This window comes from Chiloscyllium plagiosum, chromosome 7 (assembly GCF_004010195.1).
Source record: "Chiloscyllium plagiosum isolate BGI_BamShark_2017 chromosome 7, ASM401019v2, whole genome shotgun sequence".
NCBI lineage: Eukaryota > Metazoa > Chordata > Chondrichthyes > Orectolobiformes > Hemiscylliidae > Chiloscyllium > Chiloscyllium plagiosum.
Window position 1 is genome coordinate 69,943,063 of NC_057716.1, and position 19,756 is coordinate 69,962,818.

Here is a 19,756-nt window from a genome sequence, read left to right on the forward strand (position 1 = left end):
GGAAAGAGATTGTCGGAAAGATTGAAGATAGAGTGGGTGTGTGGGGGAAGAGGCAAGGTTGAAGTAAACATCAGGGTGGAGATAGAGCCCAGAGAAAGGAAAACAGTTGGGCATTGAAAAGGGACAAGTAAAGGTCAACCTGAGAAATTGAATAGCTGCTGGTGGGGACCGTTAATGGTTGTCAATGGGCTGTTTCTGGTAGCAGCCCATAGCAAGGCCAGATCTGTGGGGGTTGGGGTAAGGACGTGGGAGATGGTGCTCAGGCCCTAAAATTATTGAATTGAATAGAAATCAGAGGGCTGCAGACTACCCATGGAGAAAATGAGAGGCTGCTCTTCCAGATTTTAGTGACAGTGGCTGAGGCAGGGGAAGGTTGATTAAACATGTTGTCTTTGTGATCAAGATGTCGGGTCAGGGTTGGATAATAAGTTGTGCATTGCTGCTAGATGAGTGTTCAGAGACTCCATATTCAATTGGATGACATTATTTCTTCAACTGAAAATGCGAAAATTCAGCAGCAGCAGCTTGCTTCTTCACAACCCAATCATACTGTGCCAAACGTAGGTTCTATGAATGTGTTATGTAATCCAGCCAATTATTAACACACGTTAACAACTCTAAACCTTGGAGAAAATATTTTACTATTAGCCTTTCAATTTTGAGATTAACACGAATTGTTTGGATTGTTTTATTCTTGCAAGGAATCGCCACACTGTTGATTTGCTTTTTTCCCCAAAAAGCAAATTGACAGAATTCCTAAAGGGTTCACTCTGAATTTTTTTCCTCAATACAGTCGGTCTAAAATATCCTTTCAATTGTAAAGCTTTAACGATGTCGACTGAATATTGATAACCAATGTGTTAGCAGTAGGGTTGCAAAATCGAACAGGGACAGCTGAGGTGTAGAAAAAAATAAACCCTTGCTAAAAAGGTAATGTTCTTCAGAATATAATTTTCATTGGGCAACTCTTTTCAGAATTTTTGATAATCTTCCACAGAGAACATAGCGAGATATTAGCAGAATCACACATAAATTCCACTACTTCAGAGACTTCTGCAATTTGCTAGTATTTAAACACATAGGAATATAGATTATTTTGCCAATGATGCACAAGTTTTGATCTGGACAATTTTCTTCACTGCAGTTAAATCCAGGAATTTCTACAACCAAAAGTTTACTCTTTCGTTATCACCTCACAGTTGGCACTTTGCAGCAAAAAACAAATAACTGCAAAACTAAAAAAAATGTAGAAACAACATCATTAGAGAGACAGAGCTTTCAAATCCATCATTTACATAAGCATTCATATTTACACTCAAGTATAAAATGGATATGTTAGATAATTTCTATTTTCTCTCTTTAAACCATATTTGTTTTTTCATCTCTTACTATTTACAGAGGGAAAAAAAGGAACAAGTGGCTTTGGAACTGGAACAAGTACTCTATTTACTGTAGCAGCAGGGGACAAAATTTGTTTGCACAGGAGAAAATATCCAACACACAGTAACATTCAAATCCTTATTTTTTTCTCTCTGACAACAGCCAAAATAATCAAACAAGATTGAATCTGGAAACATTCCAACAAGTATACTGATACATCTTGATATTGTAAAATGCATTTGTGACATCTGCAGAAAAGACGCTTGCCCAAGATTTTTCTGAAAAAAAAACTATGTTGCATAATTGTTGGTGTACCTGTTTGACGTCATATGCAAGAAGGACAAATCTGAGATCTGGAGACACAGAGTATTTTGTTGCTTTAAAAATCACCTAGGAAACAAAAAAATATATATTTAAATTGGAATGCATCTTGAAAATATTAACCTAATCTTATGAGAATCATTCATTTGAGAAGCAGTTTGTGTTGGGTTTAAATCTTTGCTAGGGAGTGGAGTAAAACTGCCATTATTCAAATAACTTGCACAGAGATGCAAGTTCTTAAATGTGAAATTACTCTCAAGCTGAATTTTGGACAAATACAGCTTCTTGAAGTATCTTATGGATTAAAATGTTTTTTTTTAAAAAATCCCCTGCCTCTTGCAAGATAACAATTTTAGATTGGTCTCAAACATCATTTGAATCATTTCATTTTTGAGCTGTTGATGTTATGCAGGTCACAGAATTTACTTCATGAATATATCTGATTATATCAAAACTTGTACCACTGAGAAAGAGACACTGAACATCTGAAAAAACTGCAGAGCAGTAAAATTAAACACCTATGGGAATCATTTTCTGAATAATAATGTTTTTACATCACTAGCCCAAACTGTTTGTATGAACATTCCACTTTCTTTCATTATTTTCAATACCTACTTCTCTCAGTGGTGAGAAACTTCAAATCTGTGAGATTATTCATGAGTAATGAATGTCTCAGCTGTCAAACACTAGGGCTCATCTAACACTTCTGATAACGTGAAGTTGTCTATTTCTATCAGGTATTCTCAATGCCATCAGCAACAGTGTAAGAATGCATTTCAATGAAGTGTTAAATTGCTTCTGAAAGTATCTGTCTTTTAAGGCAGTACTGGCATCAAAAGAAAAATTACTTACAACAAAATTAGGTTTTATCTTAAAAATATACAGAAATCTTGCAGCATGAGAGCTGATATTTATTTTAATAAATATCATGAGTGTGATATCTCTTTTTTTCTTGCATGGGAGCACAAGAGAGGCTTCTTTAGAAGGAAAGTGGACAAGTATTTCTCCCTTTCATAATGTGCATTAAAGTGTAAATTATAGAAATTGAAGATTTGCTAAGGAACTCAGCTTTTGGTGTCAATAGAAATAATGACGGACACAGTTTACAAATTCAGTTCAGTCAAGAGCAACAAATATTGGCAGCAATGCTCACATCCTGTACATTCAATTGAAAACAAAACTGACTTGGATTGAAAACTAATTACACAAGCCACAAAGATGCTTTGTTTTTGCCATACTATTGCCACTGAGTTGCTCAACTTTTTAGCAGACCAGTGTGCTGTTCCACCAGGTTTGTAGAACAAGTATTTGCTCCACAGATGCTGTCAGACCTGCTGAGTTTCTCCAGCAATTTCTGTTTTTTTCTAGAATACATTTCTCTCATGAGAGTTCCTGTGATTACCAGGGATTCTTCTTAGATTCCACTTTATCACCTGCACATTATTTGATTCTAATAACCATGAACATCTTGACAAAAATTAGTCCTCTCTCTTAAGTGGATTAACTTAAAAATCACACAACTCTAGGTAATAGTCCAACAGGTTTATTTGGAAGCACTAGCTTTTGAAATGCTGCTTTTTCTTCAGAATTTACAGTGTCATGGAGATGTGATAATACATTAAACAATTTTAGATCAAGTCTTTCATTTTTTAGAATGGGATGCACTGGTTTCTGTTCTTTGGTTTGCAAATCCCAGAACTTCTTTTAAATAACATTCTCAAGAAAGGTCTAGCTACTCTAAGTTAAAAATCACAGAACACCAGGTTATAGTCCAACAGGTTTATTTGGAAGCACTAACTTTCGGAGCGCTGCTCCTTCATCAGGTGGTTGTCACAATCACCTGATGGAGGAGCAGTGCTCCGAAAGCTAGTGCTTTCAAATAAACCTGTTGGACTATAACCTGATGTTGTGTGATTTTTTAACTTTGTACACCCCAGTCTAACACCAGCATCTCCAAATCATAGCTATTCTAACAATAGGTTCCATCTCAGCTTAGCCAATGCATTGGGGTGAGGTCTGTCTGTGTCCCAATGTTGACTTAGACTGGTTCTATTTTTAAAGTGGGATTTACAGAGCTTTACACAGATTCATGCAGTTTTTGAGCAAAATAAAATGTAATTCTGAAGAAACAAATTCACCCCATAAACTTATATAGGTATGCATGTAGGAGAGACAGAGCGAGTGTGTGCGTGCATGTGATAGTGTGTGTGTGTAGGCTTGGTTCAGTGTGTTTGTGAGATTATTGGGGTATATCCCCAGGAGGAGATGCATGCGTGGGTGTGAGTGCGGAGGGTGTGTGTGTGTGAGAGTGCGGAGGGTAATACTGCAGACAATTCTGGTTGCCTTTGTATAGGAAGTGTGTTACGCTTGAAAGGGTATAGAAAAGATTTACAAGGACATTGCTGAGATGGTGAGAGTGCGGGGTGTGTGTGTGTGTGCGCGCGCGGGGTGTGTGAGAGTGCAAGTGCGTGTGCGTGTGTGGTCACCTGTAGTGTGACATGAACCCAAGATCCTGGTTGATGCCATTCCCATGGGTACGGAGCTTGCTGATCAGTTTCTGCTCAGCTACTCTGCATTGTTGCTCGTCACAAAGTCTGCCTTGGAGGATGGTCACCCAAGTGCCAAAGGCCAAATGGCCCAGACCGCTGAAGTGTTGCCTTACTGGGAGGGAACACTCCTACCAGATGATTGTTGTGCAGTGTCCACTCATCTGCTCAGTCTCGTTAATATACTATGCCTCAGGGCTATCCTTGCCTGCAACGTATGAGTTCGACAATGTTGGCAGAGTCACATGAATACCTGGCACGTACATGGTGAGTGGTGACCCCACGTCTAATGGTAGTATCCGTATCGACACTCTGACACGTCTTGCAGCAGTTGCTGTGACAGGGTTGTACAGTGTTTTTGTCCTGAATACTGGGCTGTTTGCTGTGAACAATTATCTGTTTAAAGGCGACAAGTGGAGGCGTGGGGAAGGTGTGGGTGAGGTGCTCATCCTCATTGATAATGTGTTGCAGGCTGCGAAGACTATGGCCATAGTTGTTCGGCTCCTGGAAAGTACTGGACAATGAAGTGTACCCTGTTGGTTGCAGCACGTGTCTGTCTCCTCAGGAGGGAACTACAGTTTCTCACTGTGACATGTCGGAAGTGGTGATTGATGAGTTAGGCATCGTACCTTGTTCTTATGAAGCCATCCTTGAGCACTTTCAGGTGTCCATCACATTCCTCCTCATCTAAACAGATCATGTGTATGCAGAGGATTTGTCTGTAAAGGATGGCTGTTTTAATATATTTCAGGTGGAAGCTAGAGAAATGTAGCAGCGTGAGGTTTTCCATGGGTTTGCAGAAGAGTGAGGTGCTGAAGTGCTCATTCTTGATGGAGATGCATGTGTCCAAGAATGAGACAGATAGTAAAGGGTAGTCCATGATAAGTCTGATGGTGGGATGAAACTTGTTGATATCACTGTGTAGATGTTTCAGTGACTCCTCATCATGGGTCCAAAGGAAGAGATTTTGGTCAATATATTTGGTGTATAGTGTTGGTTGGAGGTCCTGTGCAGAAAAGAAGTCTTGTTCAAACTTGTAAATGAAAATGTTGGCATATTGGGATGCAACTTTGGATTAAAACATTTATTTCCAATATATATATCTTACAGAGTGTGATTTTCTCTGCATCATGTTCTTATGCAAAATGGTTAACCTTATGTGACATTGGTTCCATCTGGAGTATTACCTTTAATCCACTTTCAGACAGGATGGAAAGCCTGTGTCAGATTTCCCTGATGGAGCTGCTGTAATAAATATATTGCAGTCACAGTGTGCTACTAATAGAAAGGTTGTATACTAAGCCCGGTGGCAGGGTGCCACGAAGTGAATCACACTGTGTAGATCATGTTGAGCTTCTTAAGCATTGTTGTGGCTATACTGAAAGAGGTGAATAGTGGCTATTCCATCACACCTGGACATGAGTATTCTCAAAGGTTAACAATTTTTGATGGATTAGGTGAGCCACTCTTGGTGAATTTGCTCTGCTTTTGAAGCCAAAGAACTGACATGGATGGTCCTGATTAGATCCCACTCCATATGAAGATGTTGGTAGTCAGGTCTCGCTAATGATAAGTAAAAACAATGACTGCAGATGCTGGAAACCAGATTCTGGATTAGTGGTGCTGGAAGAGCACAGGAGTTCAGGCTGCATCCGAGGAGCAGTAAAATCGACGTTTCAGGCAAAAGCCCTTCAATGTCAGTGAAGGTTAAAGTGGGTTAGCTGAGCTTTCTCTTACTTTAGATGACCATTCCCTGGATCTCAGATTTCACAAATAATGCCAATTAATGGCCAGTCCAAGTCAGATATCATGCTATTCATATTGCAATTTGTAATGTGCTGCTTCATTATTGGAGAAGTTGAGAAGGGTATTTTCCATGGAATCATCAATAAATATTTTGACACAGACCTTACCATGAAGGGAAGGATGTGGATGAAGTAACTGAAGATCTTTTAGCCGTGCACCCATTCTTGAGGAAATCTTGCAGTGATATTTCAGGGTAGTGATGACTGCCTTTCAACAACTTAATTATCTTTCTTTTTTTGTCCACTGTGACTCTAACCATGACAGACCTCCATTTTACACGTGACATTTATTGTTGAATGCTGAATGTCAAGGACAAGAACTCACTCCTTCCCTCTGAATTAAGGCTATGATGCAGACTGTAGGCAAAATGTTGCGTCCAGAACCTGAACTGGTGAACAAAGTATTAGTGAGTCGGTGACACTTGATCACAAGGTTAGAAGAATACAAACTACCCCATCCATTCAATTTCTCAACCAGTTTGTAGAGCTTCACTGGTGTAGATCTCATAATTGAGATCAGAAACCGTATTTCTGATCCTGGTCAAATGTAAAAGTAACTGCTTACTTTCTTCTGAATTTTCTGAACGATCATCTGATGGAGGATCCTTCACATCCAACTCAGTTCAGGAATCTCTTTAGAGAGTAGTGCAGGGAATCCATGCAGAAACATGCCCTTTTGATAGCACTAGCTACTGTATTACAGTACGTAAAGCACAAACATCCCAAAGCTTCTCTATGTCCCAGGTCATCTGATAGGAAGATCATTGAGGCGGCGGTATACAGGGAGGAGTTATGCATCAGGATCATGTGGAAATGCAGATCCAGATTTTAACTGTTGAAACTTCTTATGGGCAATTGTCTTACACATGAAACCCTCCAAAACATTCACTAAATCTGAGTCAGAGTCAGGTGGTTCTGACATATTTAGCATAACACTTATCAGAGCAATTAAGCCGACTGTAATCCTTTACAACTATTAAACTGACCCCCTCAACTCACCATTGAACCCCCTCAACCATGGATACTCCACAGTTGTAAAATTACTCTAATGTTAGAACTATTTTTTGTCTGCGTAGTTGTTCCTGTGTAACTATCCATGTGAGTATTTTGGAACCTGCACAAGTCTCGAACCCTTAACACAGAGTTGATGATTTTTTTGAACAGTTCTGGATGCAAGATAATTGTCAATTGGATATTTTAATTTTGCAGATCATTCCCACATAGTAATTGTGTCAGGACTTCCGAGAAGCTCTGACCTATATTTTGAGTAGGTACGTCTGCTCTCCAAATATCTGGAAACCAAAAGATCTGGCTATTGTTTCCAAATTTCTCCTTTCACAATGGCACACTGGCATGCTTCACTTAGTCACTCCAACATATCCTTTTAGTGTCTCTATCCTTCCACCAACCTCCCCACTTCCAACGTAACCCACAATGGTCCCATTGGTATTTTTCCTTGTAAGCTCCATTTGCGTATGGCCCAATATATTCCTCGCTCCCTAAAAGTGCCTATGGAGCCTTTTCCATGCCTGAACCATTGAATCTATCCTCTCTTCATTATTCTCTTTGTTCTTTGCCTTTCATATTCAATTTTCTCAGCTCAACACTATGGAAGATAATCACAGCTACTGCATACAGTGGCAGCAATTCCTATTCTCATGACAATGTCTACCCAGCAGGTGGAGTAGTCAGAAACACTGCTGTTACATAGTTGCAATATAACTTGTACTTTGTTACATTAAGAGGAGACTGATAAGAAAACTGGATAGGTAGAATATCTTCATTATTCCCATTCTCCAACTCTCTCAGGCTCACTGAACCATCTAGTGTCACATCCTCACCGACACTAATTTCCCATCAGAAAGAAACAAGAGCAGAGAGGTGATGCACATTTCTATCCATCTTAGAGTTTACAGTTCCTGTGCCATCTCCATGTACATGACATACAAAACAATCTTAAATGGTTTCTTTCCTTCTTGTCCAGTGTAATGGTCTAACTTACTGCCCAGGTTGGTTGATGAGATAGAAATTGTTGATTTTCAGGTTTAGATTGGGTAGGTCAAGGATGAAAAGTTGACAGATTACACACAGATGGAATATTGGACCAAGGCAAATCAAAATGAATAGTTGAAATTGTCCATGTGGAGAATGTTTGCTTCAGATATTGTTTCAGGGTTGTTAGTCTAATCTATTTCCAACAATCTTTGCCAATTCACAAAGGAGAAGTCTGGCCTTTCCCAAAATCAGTCTCTACTTGCTCAATCATCTCAACACCAGTAAATGAAACATCAATACAATGAAACATAGTCATAAAACTGGAAATCAACTTAATCTGGCAGGAACACACTTTCCATTTTCTGTCAAGTCAGACAAATTAATGGTCATTAAACCTTGCTCACTTCACACTGTATTTCTAAATCCTTTGTGATCTGACAAAAGAAATGGTACATTACACTTTCCATTGAGGTTCTTAGCTTTTCAAATTTTTTATACCCCGAGGGATAACAAAACAGATAGTTAAGTTCAAATGTCTATTGCAGCAGGGATTTACAGAAAGGACCTGAGCAGAGGTCCATGCTCTACTACCTGAATGAACTACTTGTGACAATGAAGAAAATCTTAATGATTTTCTGAATACAAGTCTAGTTTTGATTATTACACCACATATTAAGTTAGTTCCTAGGAGAAATCAAACTCAAAGTATTCACATACATTATTCAAGCTAACCTAACAATTGGCATCAGCCTTTGTTCAGTGTGGAATTGTACTCAGCTCTGTGTCAGGTGGCAGTGTGTTCGGGTCTCACTCCAAATGCAGCACATAATGCAGGCTGACAATCCAAATCACTTTGGAGTGCTGTATTATCAGAGGAATAATTGTTTGACGAGATGTTAAACCATAGCCCTTTCTTCCATCTACAATGGATCTAAAACATCTCATGACACTTTTCAATATATAGTTCTACAAGTGATCTAGTAATTTCTCTGACAACATCATTAGAACATATTATCCAACTAGTTGTGTTGTTACTGTTTGTGAATCTTTGCTATGTGCAAATTGTCAGCTGTGTGCCCCTACATTATTACAGTGATGACACTTCTCAATTACTTAATTGATTGTTGATATATTCCATGCACAAAAGGTACTACCCAACTGTAAGGTTTCTTTTAAAAGGCACAAGGCCTGTGGAATTTAAAAAAAACATGAAAACATAATCCTAGGCAAAGCAAGTAGCATTTATATTACTTTATACTGATGTACATTTGCAGCAAGTTTCTGAAGTGTATGAATGGTTTGCTTATCCACTTTTAATTATGCTGATCTTTATTGGAATGTGCTGCATGTTTTCAGAATGCTGGGTTAGGTTGCTTTTTTGTGTTGAATCTTAAACTGTGTTTTATTTATAATAGGACTGCTTAATGTTTCTTATTGAGGTATTTTTCTGATCGAGCATCTGTTTCATTGAACTGTCTTGCTGTTTTGGTAGTTGGTTCTTTTGATCTTAGTTCTGTGCACATTTTAATTCTTTCTGTTGGACTCCAGCTGCTATCAGTTGAATATTGTACTCAAACTCCAATTTTTATGCTGGGAAATTTGCTACTTGCCCCATGCCAGTCATAGACATCACAATCTTCCCCAGTTTTTCAAGTGATTCATTATGTGCTCCGAGGAGTATTAACAAGTGATGACTGTGGAGGCTTGTGTGTATTTGCCTGCCAAGTAACAATTCTGCATTTGTTCTGCAGTATGAAGTTTGCAAGTTCAGAATGAGTTTTTGTATTCACTCATGTCACTTCAGGGAGTACAAGGTGGAGGGTATAGCCTAAAAAATTGGACTAAAAAATTCAGTAGTGAGAATACTAAGGACTTCTATACACAAGGGTAGTAGATATTTGGAACTTTCTGCCACGATGACAATTCATATTAGATCAATTGTTTAATTTGAAACTGAGTTTATGAGTTTTACAGGATATGATAGAAGGCAGGAGTAAAGTTAGAGATCAATCATGAATCAGCTCGAGAAAGTAAGTGGCCTACTCTTGTTTCTACATTTCCTACAAATGCTTTAACTGGTCGAGAGACCTCTCTGTCTGATGAGGTGGGCATTGAAAATTATGTCACATTATTTGTGACATTACTTACAGCAACATGTTGAGTTGTTCGCAAGCATTGGTACTGAGCATGGCACTGACTTATCTTCTGCTGCAAGTTCTTCAAGATGATCCTAAGTGTACTGTAAGTGCAATGAACATCCAGCAGCCAAGAAAACAAATGGAAAGATGCTGAAAGATTCGCAAGGGTCAGGGCAATAATTAGCATGCTTTGACCATACTGTTGAGTTTGGTCAACTTTTGTATTTAAAAGAGGCACTAGGATTTTGAATATGGCATTCACTGCCAGATATCACATATTCAGTGCATCTCTGTACCCAGTTCAAACCAGGTTTTATATCCTTCTATTCCATCTGCTTACTGCCTTCTCCCAGCTCTTAACACCCTCTCAGAAATTTTCTGTCTAAATAACCCCCTCCCCACCACAATCAACAACTACCACCTTCCCCCATCACCCCACCTCTAACTTGCACTTTCCCCATCCTCTACAAATTTAATGCTCTGACCTACGCATTGCTGCATCTGCTTAAATTAGCTAACCATGCAAATTACATTGGAATCAGCATTATGAAGCAACATAGAAGTTCAGCTTCCGTTCTAAATGCACTTTTAGAATTTTGAGCCCTTACTATTGAGCATTGTATGTTTCTTGCAGAGGTAATTTTACTTTCGTACAGCTGTTGGGAACAAGAGAAACCTTGCATCAGCAAGTCCTATTTTTCACTTACGTTGATAGTTTGTATAGTAATTCAGTGCAAAATTGGCAAAACTGAATGAGGGTTGATCTCTGAGACACTAATAAAGTCCAGCATTGCATGTGCTCCAAAAAGACAAAAATGAAAGATGCTCTGAAAGATCAAAGCATACAGTGAACTTGCTGATATATTAGCTTTTAAAATAAGAAAAGATAGGCAATTAAGTTGCCAAAAAAAATGTCAAGGAGGAAAAGAAATGCTATTCACTATATCTTATACATGAAAAAAAGTGCAAATCAACAACACACAAGATTAAACTGAATGATTTATAAATGGAACGTTGGGATTCACGCACCACAGATTTGACAATAAATGCTTTCTTCATATCAGGCAATATCTGAAAAGCTTACATAATTGATCAGCTTGTAATATCAATAAATATTACATTTGATCCCTTGCAGAGGGATTAAAATAAAATAAAACTTCAGCAGAATTATTTCCAAGAAATTGTATAAAATTTCTCTACCTTTGCAGAGCTATGAACCTACTTAAAAGAAGTCAGTCAAAACCTCCATTAAAATAATGATGAGAAATTACATAATTCAGATAAGATTGAATGAGGTCTGCTATCTACATGGAATCAGAAGAATTTCCAGACAGACATTTGGAATGCATTGCAAACCAGATGGTTGTTGCACCGAACTGGCAGGAAGAGGCAGTTGATTGTTCTTAGCCCAACAAAGGAAACATAGCCACCCCTCATAGGACAGGTCAGACCTGAGCCTGTCATCAGTGGTATTGGAGAAAACATTGCAGAGGATAGTCCATTCAATTCGGCACGACTGAAACATCGCTTATGCATTTGATCCTGAAATGAGTTTCAAACTCACAATCATGCCATTACTATGACACCTTATTTCCACCTCCATAAAAGCACCTTGACTTCACACTTATATATCTCTAGTGCTACTGAACTATTCATTTATGCCTTTGTTCCCTTTATATTGACTATTCCAATACATTCTTGATTGGTCTTTCACATATACACACCTGCATACTGGAGGTCATAGAACATAGAACAATACAGCGCAGAACCGGCCCTTCGGCCCTTGATATTGCGCCGACCTGTGAACTATTCTCAGCTCGTCCCCCTACAGCATCCCAAAATCATCCATGTGATTATCTAAGGATTGTTTAAGTCTCCCTAATGTGGCTGAGTTGACTACATTAGCACATAGGGCATTCCACACCCTTACCACTTTCTGCATAAAGAACCTGCCTCTGACATCTGTCTTAAATCTATCACCCCTCAATTTGTAGCTATGCCCCCTTGTACAAGTTGACATCATCATCCTAGGAAAAAGGCTTTGTTTACCATATCTAATCCTCTGATCATCTTATGTGTCTCTATCAAATCCCCTCTTAGCCTTCTTCTTTCCAATGAGAACAGACACAAGTCTCTCAGCATTTCCTCATAAGACCTTCCCTCCAGACCAGGCAACATCCTGGTAAATCTCCTCTGCACCTTTTCCAATGCTTCCACATCCTTCATGAAATATGGGGACCAGAACTGTACACAATATTCCAAAAAACTCTAAGCAGTGTGACCTCTCCTCTCCTCTTTCTAACCTCAGCCCACACTACCCTTCAGTCGACGAGTCCTCATCAAAAGTTCTCTCAGCCACCGTTATACTATCCTTGACTAACAAGGCCATGCCTCCCCCTCTTTTACCGCCTTGCCTGTTCTTTATGAAAGATCTAAACCCTGGAACCTGCAACATCCATTCCTCACCCTGCTCTATCCACGTCTGAAATGGCCACAACATCAAAGTCCCAGGTACCTATCCATGCTGCAAGCTCACCTACCTTATTTCGGATAATTCCGGCATTGAAGTAGACACACTTCAAACTAGTTTGCTGACTGCCAGCACATTCCTGTGACCCTCAAATCCTGTCCCTGTCCTTCCTACTCTCATCCTTCTTTGCATTGCAACTACACCTCAGGTTCCCAGCCCCCTGCTGAGCTAGTTTAAACCACCCAGAATAGCACCACCAAATTTCCCACCCAGGATATTCATACCCCTCTGGTTCAAGTGAAGACCATCCTGTTTGTACAAATCCCACCTTCCCCAGAATGAGCCCCAATTATCCAAGAACCCTCCCTCCTGCACCATCCTTACAGCCACGTGTTCAGCTGATATCTCTCCCTATTCCTTGCCTCGCTATCACATGGCACAGGTAACAAACCAGAGATAACAACTCTGTTTGTTCTAGCTCTCAGTTTCCATCCTAGCTCCCAGAAAGCCTGCCTTACATCCATGTCCCTCTTTATACTTATGTCGTTGGTACCTACATGGACAACGACTTGAGGCTGGTCACCCTCTCCCTTCAGGACCCCAAATGTACAATCCGAGACATCACTGACCCTGGCACCTGGGAGGCAACACACCAACCGTGAGTTTTGTTTGTTTCCAACAAACCTTCTATCTGAGCCTCTAACTATTGATTCCCAATGCCTAACATTCTACTCCTTTCCCTCCTTCCCTTCTGTGCAACAGGGACAGGCTCTGTGTCAGAGACCTGGGCCCCACTGCATACCCCTGGTAAGTCGTCCCCCTCAACAGCATCCAAAATGGTATAAATGTTTTTCAGGGGAACAACCACAGGGGATCCCTCCACTGACTGTTTTTTCCCCCCTTCGAATAGTCACCCAGCTTTCTTTGTGCCTAGGAGTAACTCTGTAACTCACAGCATCTGTCTCCTGAATGATCCGAAGTTCATCTAGCTCCTGCTCCAGTTCCCTAACACGGTCTTGGAGGAGCGATAGTTGGGTGCACTTCCTGCAGATGTACTTGGGTGGGAGACTAATGGCATCCCTCACCTCAAACATCATGTAGGAGGAACATTGCTCTCCCTGCACTGCCATCCCTGCTAGTCCCCTAATCACAAAGTAAAAAAGAAGAGTCCTGATATGTCCCGGGTCTTTCAGGTTAGAGGAGGTGGTTGGGTGGGAGGCCCCACAAAGGAAGGGTCTCGGGGTGAGAAAACACTGACTTATATAGCTGGATGGAAATTAAAATAAGAAGTCACTCCTTTCCCAGAAACCTCTGCTCTCTGACTTCAAATTTAAAAGCACAAATCAGTGACTGACTGCTCCCGACAGGCCCCTGGTCCAAGCTCCCGCCCTTCAAATGGTTGCTGCCGCTGAAAAACATTCAAAATCTCTGCTAATTGTGTCTTAACCACAGAAGATCCAGTTTGATATCTCCTGTAATGGTCACTGACCCTTACCAGCTCCCAGATAAACAACACAGAGTCATAGATGTACAGCACGGAAGCAGACCTTTTTGTCCAACTCGTCCATGTCATCCAGATATCCTAATCAATCTTATCCAATTTGCCAGTAATTGGCCCATACCCCTTGAAATCCTTTCTATTTGTAGACCCATCCAGATGCCTTTTAAATATAGTGTTTGTACCTGCATCCATCACTTCCTCCGACAGTTCACTCCACACATGCATCACCTTCTGTGCGTAAAAGTTGCCTCTTAGATCCTTTTAAATTTTTTCCTCTTCACCATAAACCTATGCCCTCTAGTTTTGGATTCCCCTAATCTGAGGAAAAGACCTTGTCTATTTACTCTATCCATGCCCCTCATGATTTTATAAACCTCTAAGGTCACCGCTCAGCCAGTGATGTTCTTGGAGAATAGTCCCTGCCTATTCAGCCTCTCCCTGTAGCTCAAACCCTCCAACCCTGGCAACATCCTTGTAAACCATTTCTGAACACTTTCATGTTTTCTGAACACTTTCATGTTTTCTGAATATTAAAATTCTCATCCTTGTTGTCAAGTTCCTTGAAGGCCTTGCTTCTCCCTGTCTCTGTAATCATTTTCAGATTTTCACTTTTGAGATATCTGCTCTCCTCTAATTCTGGCTCTTGTGATCTTGCCTTTAATTAATGAGGCTCCAAGCTTTGAAATTCCTTAGCGACACCCCACCTTTTCACTTTTCTTGCTTCAGATAATCCCTAAATATATCTACATAAAAACCAGAAGAACTATGAATGCTGTAAATCAGAAACAAAAACAGAAATTGCTGGTAAAGCTCAGCAGGTTTGGCAGCATCTGTGGAGAGAACTCATTGTTTGATATCACCTTTGGTTCTATATTGCTTCTGCATCAAGGCATTATTATTTTTGGTGGAAATGTGTTGCTGGAAAATCGCAGCAGGTCAGGCAGCATCCAGGGGAACAGGAGAATCGACGTTTCGGGCATAAGCCCTTCTTCTTATGCCCGAAACGTCGATTCTCCTGTTCCCTGGATGCTGCCTGACCTGCTGCGCTTTTCCAGCAACACATTTCCAGCTCTGATCTCCAGCATCTGCAGACCTCACTTTCTCCTCATTATTATTTTTGGGCCAATTATCTCTACTGAAGGAAAATATGGATTTTGGCAAGTAACTTCCTTCCATTCAATCCCCACTCAGATGCAATCCATTTTGGTACTTTGACCTGTTTTTACTACTCCTACCAACAAAATGTTCCTAGAAACATGACTATGAAGTAGTATTAATGATAGCAGAAGTTGTTCAAGAAAGAAAAATCACATTCTTATTTAAGTAATATGTCTCTCATAACTATGCAATTTTACATGAGAACAATATGGACTCCCATAAATGTAATTAGAAATGGCTGCTTTATGGTTTGCATTTTTCACAGTTTGTTGCCAGAAATGGAAAATGATTATTAGCAATGTGGACTAAGATGAAAATGGCACATTCCGCTTAGATTTATTAATGAAGATCTGATATGTCAATGAGTCTGTGTGGAGTCTGGTGTTAAGAAACCTTCTCACTCTGCTTGTCCTGTGATGTATCCTTATGATGGAATTTCTGAGACAGCTGCTTTTATTGCCTCATTGTCCTGCCATTTCTTTATTCACTTGTGGAAAGTGGGCATTGCTTGATGAACAAGAATAGTTCATCCTTCTGTCATTCCAATACAACAGTTTCATCCCTTTTAAAATTCCAAAACAAAAATACAACAATGCTGGAAAACTAATGCATTTATAGATGTCTGGTTTGCGGTTCTCTTCAAAAGTGTTCTTACTTTTAAAGTTTGCATAATTGTATGCAGAACGTAATAATCACTTCTAGGTGTCAAAGTTAAGCCATCTAGAAATGAAAAGAAACAAATCATTTACTTACAAAAGTGCTGTTTTCCAGCAATACAGTTGTTTCATTTGTAACTACATTCAGTTTGATCACATGCCCATCTCTGGTCCGATATACCATTTCTGCATCTATCGAGAGAAGGTGAAGTAATTTAGATTTTTGTTTCTAACAACATATCTTAATTATAAATTGAAATAGGGCATCAGTTTTACATAGAAAGGTAAAAAAAGGAATTACAAACAACTTGTTATAAATACACAACAGATTATTAGCATTTGAAAGAGAAATAAAAGAAGAACATTCAGATCTTTCGATGGTCTGAGAAATTATTTTCACTCAGAACTTTAACCCTTTTCAGAACAACTTTTTCTTTGCAGATGTTACTAGATGAATATTCGCAGTGCATCCTATTTTTAAAATCAATTTTGGATTGGGATGAATCGATCTTAAGTTTAAGTATTCTTGAAAAAAATAACACAAAGAAGATCTGTACACTCGTTCCTCTTGATCAATGCAATGTACAATTTACAAAATAAATTAATGCATCTTTACAATTTATCCTTTAATAACTAAACAAAAATCAGAATTATCTACTGTTGACTGCAATCCAAAAATAAATTGGCAAGACATCTATTTCACACAAAAACCAAAAGTATTCAACAGTGGCTTCATTCATGTTTATGTTCTTACATCATATTTACTTTATTTTTCTCCAAATCATGACGACTTTATTTTTGTTAGGTATTTATCCAGTTTCTTTTCAAAGGAACTAATTACTATTAGATAGGAGTCTGTCCCTAAAAGCTAACATTCCGTGGGTGAGGTACAGACAATTAAGTTCCCTCTGCTCAATATCTTGTCATATTTTCAGTAGGTGTACATTGATACTGAAACAAAGTATAACATGAAAAACGAACATTGCTCTGATGCCATTCATTTTATCACTGTAATTGTAAACAAATATTACTAAACAATATTAACAATGTATGCACTAACACACATTGCTTCTTTGGCATGATTGTATGTCACCCTTTCTGACTGGTTCAATGTTCTTTTTGTAAAAAAATGTTGCCAATTATTTCTTACTTTCTTTATTCATTTATGGGATGTAGATGTTGCTGTGAGGCTAGCATGACTTGCTTATCCTAATTGCCTTTGAACTTTGTGGCTTACTGGGCCATTTTGTTGACAGTTTAAGAGTCGACCATAATGCCTTCAGTTTGAAGTCACATGTAGGCCAATTCAGGTAAAAAAGGTATTGTTCTTCTCAAAACAAACTCTATTAGTTTTTATGGGGAGAAAGTGAGGACGGCAGATGCTGGAGATCAGAGTCGAGACTGTGGTGCTGGAAAAACACAGGTCAGACAGCATCCTAGGAGCAGGAGAATCGACCTTTTTTGCATAAGCCTTACACTCACGACCTCAATATTAGTTTTTATGGTCACCAGAATGGAGAATAACTTTGTAGTCCTGGATTTATTATTATTATTATTTATTATTTAAATTTATATTCCTGCCATGGTGGAATTTAAGCCAGTGTCCCTGGAAGAGTTCTGAAGAAGGGACACTGGACCTGAAACATTAAGTCTGACTTTTCTCCATAGATGCTGTCAGACCTGTTGAGCTTTTCAAGCAACTTTTTTTTTGTTTCAGATTTCCAGCAAGCTAATTTCTTTCTTCTTCCCCGGAAGATTAGCTTGAGCCTCAAATTTATTCGTCACAGGTGAGGTGCCTGAAGACCGGAGGTTGGCTAACGTGGTGTCACTGTTTAAGAAGGGTGGCAAGGCAAACTAGGGAACTATAGACCGGGAAGCCTGACGTCGGTGGTGGGCAAGTTGTTGGAGGGAATCCTGAGGGACAGGATATACATGTACTTGGAAAGGCAAGGACTGATTAGAGGTAGTCAACATGGCGTTGTACATGGGCAATAATGTCTCACGAACTTGATTGAGTTTTTTGAAGAAGTAACAAAGAGGATTGATGAGGGCAGAGCAGTAGATGTGATCTATGTGGACTTCAGTAAGGCGTTCGACAACGTTCCCCATGGAAGATTGATTAGTAAGGTTAGACCTCACAGAATACAGGCAGAATAAGCCATTTGGATACAGAACTGGCTCAAAGGTAGAAGACAGAGGGTGGTGGTGGAGAGTTGTTTTTCAGACTGGAGGCCTGTGACCAGTGGAGTGCCACAAGGATCGGTGCTGGGTCCTCTACTTTTTGTCATTTACATAAATGATTTGGATGCGAGCATAAGGAGGTACAGTTAGTAAGTTTGCAGATGACACCAAAATTGGAGATGTAGTGGACAGCGAAGAGGGTTTCCTCAGATTACAATAGGACCTTGACCAGATAGGCCAATGTACTGAGAAGTGGCAGATGGAGTTTAATTCAGATAAATGCGAGGTGCTGCATTTTGGGAAAGCAAATCTTAGCAGGACGTATACACTTAATGGTAAGGTCCTAGGGAGTCTTGCTGAACAAAGAGACCTTGGAGTAAAGGTTCATAGCTCCTTGAAAGTGGAGTCGCAGGTAGATAGGATAGTGAAGGTGGTGTTTGGTATGCTTTCCTTTATTGGTCAGAGTATTGAGTACAGGAGTTGGGAGGTCATGTTGCGGCTGTCCAGGACATTGGTTCGGACTTTGTTGAAATATTGTGTGCAATTCTGGTCTCCTTCCTATCGGAAAGATGTTGTGGAACTTGATAGGGTTCAGAAAAGATTTACAAGGATGTTGCCAGGGTTGGAGGATTTGATCTCTAGGGAGAGGCTGAACAGACTGGGGGTATTTTCCCTGGAGCGTCGGAGGCTGAGGGGTGACCTTATAGAGGTTTACAAAATTATGAGGGGCATGGACAGGATAAATAGACAAAGTCTTTTCCCTGGGGTTGGGAAGTCCAGAACTAGACGGCATAGGTTTAGGGTGAGAGGGGAAAGATATAAAAAAGATCGAAGGGACAACCTTTTCACAGAGGGTGGTACGTGTATGGAATGAGCTGCCAGAGGACACGGTGGAGGCTGGTACAATTGCAACATTTAAGAAGCACTTGGTATATGAATAGGAAGGGTTTGGAGGGATATGGGCCGGATGTTGCCAGGAGGGACTAGATTGGTTTGGGATATCTGGTCGGCATGGACGGGTTGGACTGAAGGGTCTGTTTCCATACTGTACATCTCTATGACACTATGACTCTATTCACTGACATTACCACTGAATCACCATCTCCCTCTCAAAAATAATTCCCGCATTTCAGAGTGTTAGTGCTTGTCATGTAGAACATGCAAAAGGCACTAGGGCAAAACAGTCCACTGCTACTGTTCTGACAGTTTAACTCTCCAGAGCAGTCTACAAATCAAAAGAAGAACACATATCTTAACTATACCCACTGAACTATGGAATCTGTCCCTCACTGCTCCAACATTTTCCAAACATCATTGTCACAAATAGTGAAATGCAATTTAAATATCCTAAAGCTTCTTCAGGTTTGTGGCTAATGAAAGAAGATCTACCAGAATACTGCCAACTATTGTTGTAAAAGGTAGGCACTGTTTGGATTCCTCATAATTCTGTGCTATCAAGAAGGACTCCAAAAACAGGAACACTCTGCATTTATGAAGAGGCCCAGTTTGGAAATCTGGGCCAGATATGCAAACCTCTGTCTTAATGTAAATGAAAGGAGCAGAGTGACAATTCAAGAACACACAACAGCATCTCTACATCCTCAG

General features: G+C 39.8%; 1 protein-coding gene across 1 annotated transcript in view; it reads right to left on the reverse strand.

Moving 5' to 3' along the window:
- Nucleotides 1-19,756, reverse strand: part of LOC122551933 (inactive dipeptidyl peptidase 10-like) — a 1,705,342-nt gene that overhangs the window by 500,203 nt on the left and 1,185,383 nt on the right. Inside the window, exons 4-5 of the mRNA XM_043694504.1 lie at nt 16,068-16,162; nt 1,696-1,770 (exon numbers count right to left, since the gene is read on the reverse strand). Of these exons, the coding sequence (XP_043550439.1) occupies nt 1,696-1,770; nt 16,068-16,162 (170 nt within the window). The remainder of the gene's footprint in view (nt 1-1,695; nt 1,771-16,067; nt 16,163-19,756) is intronic.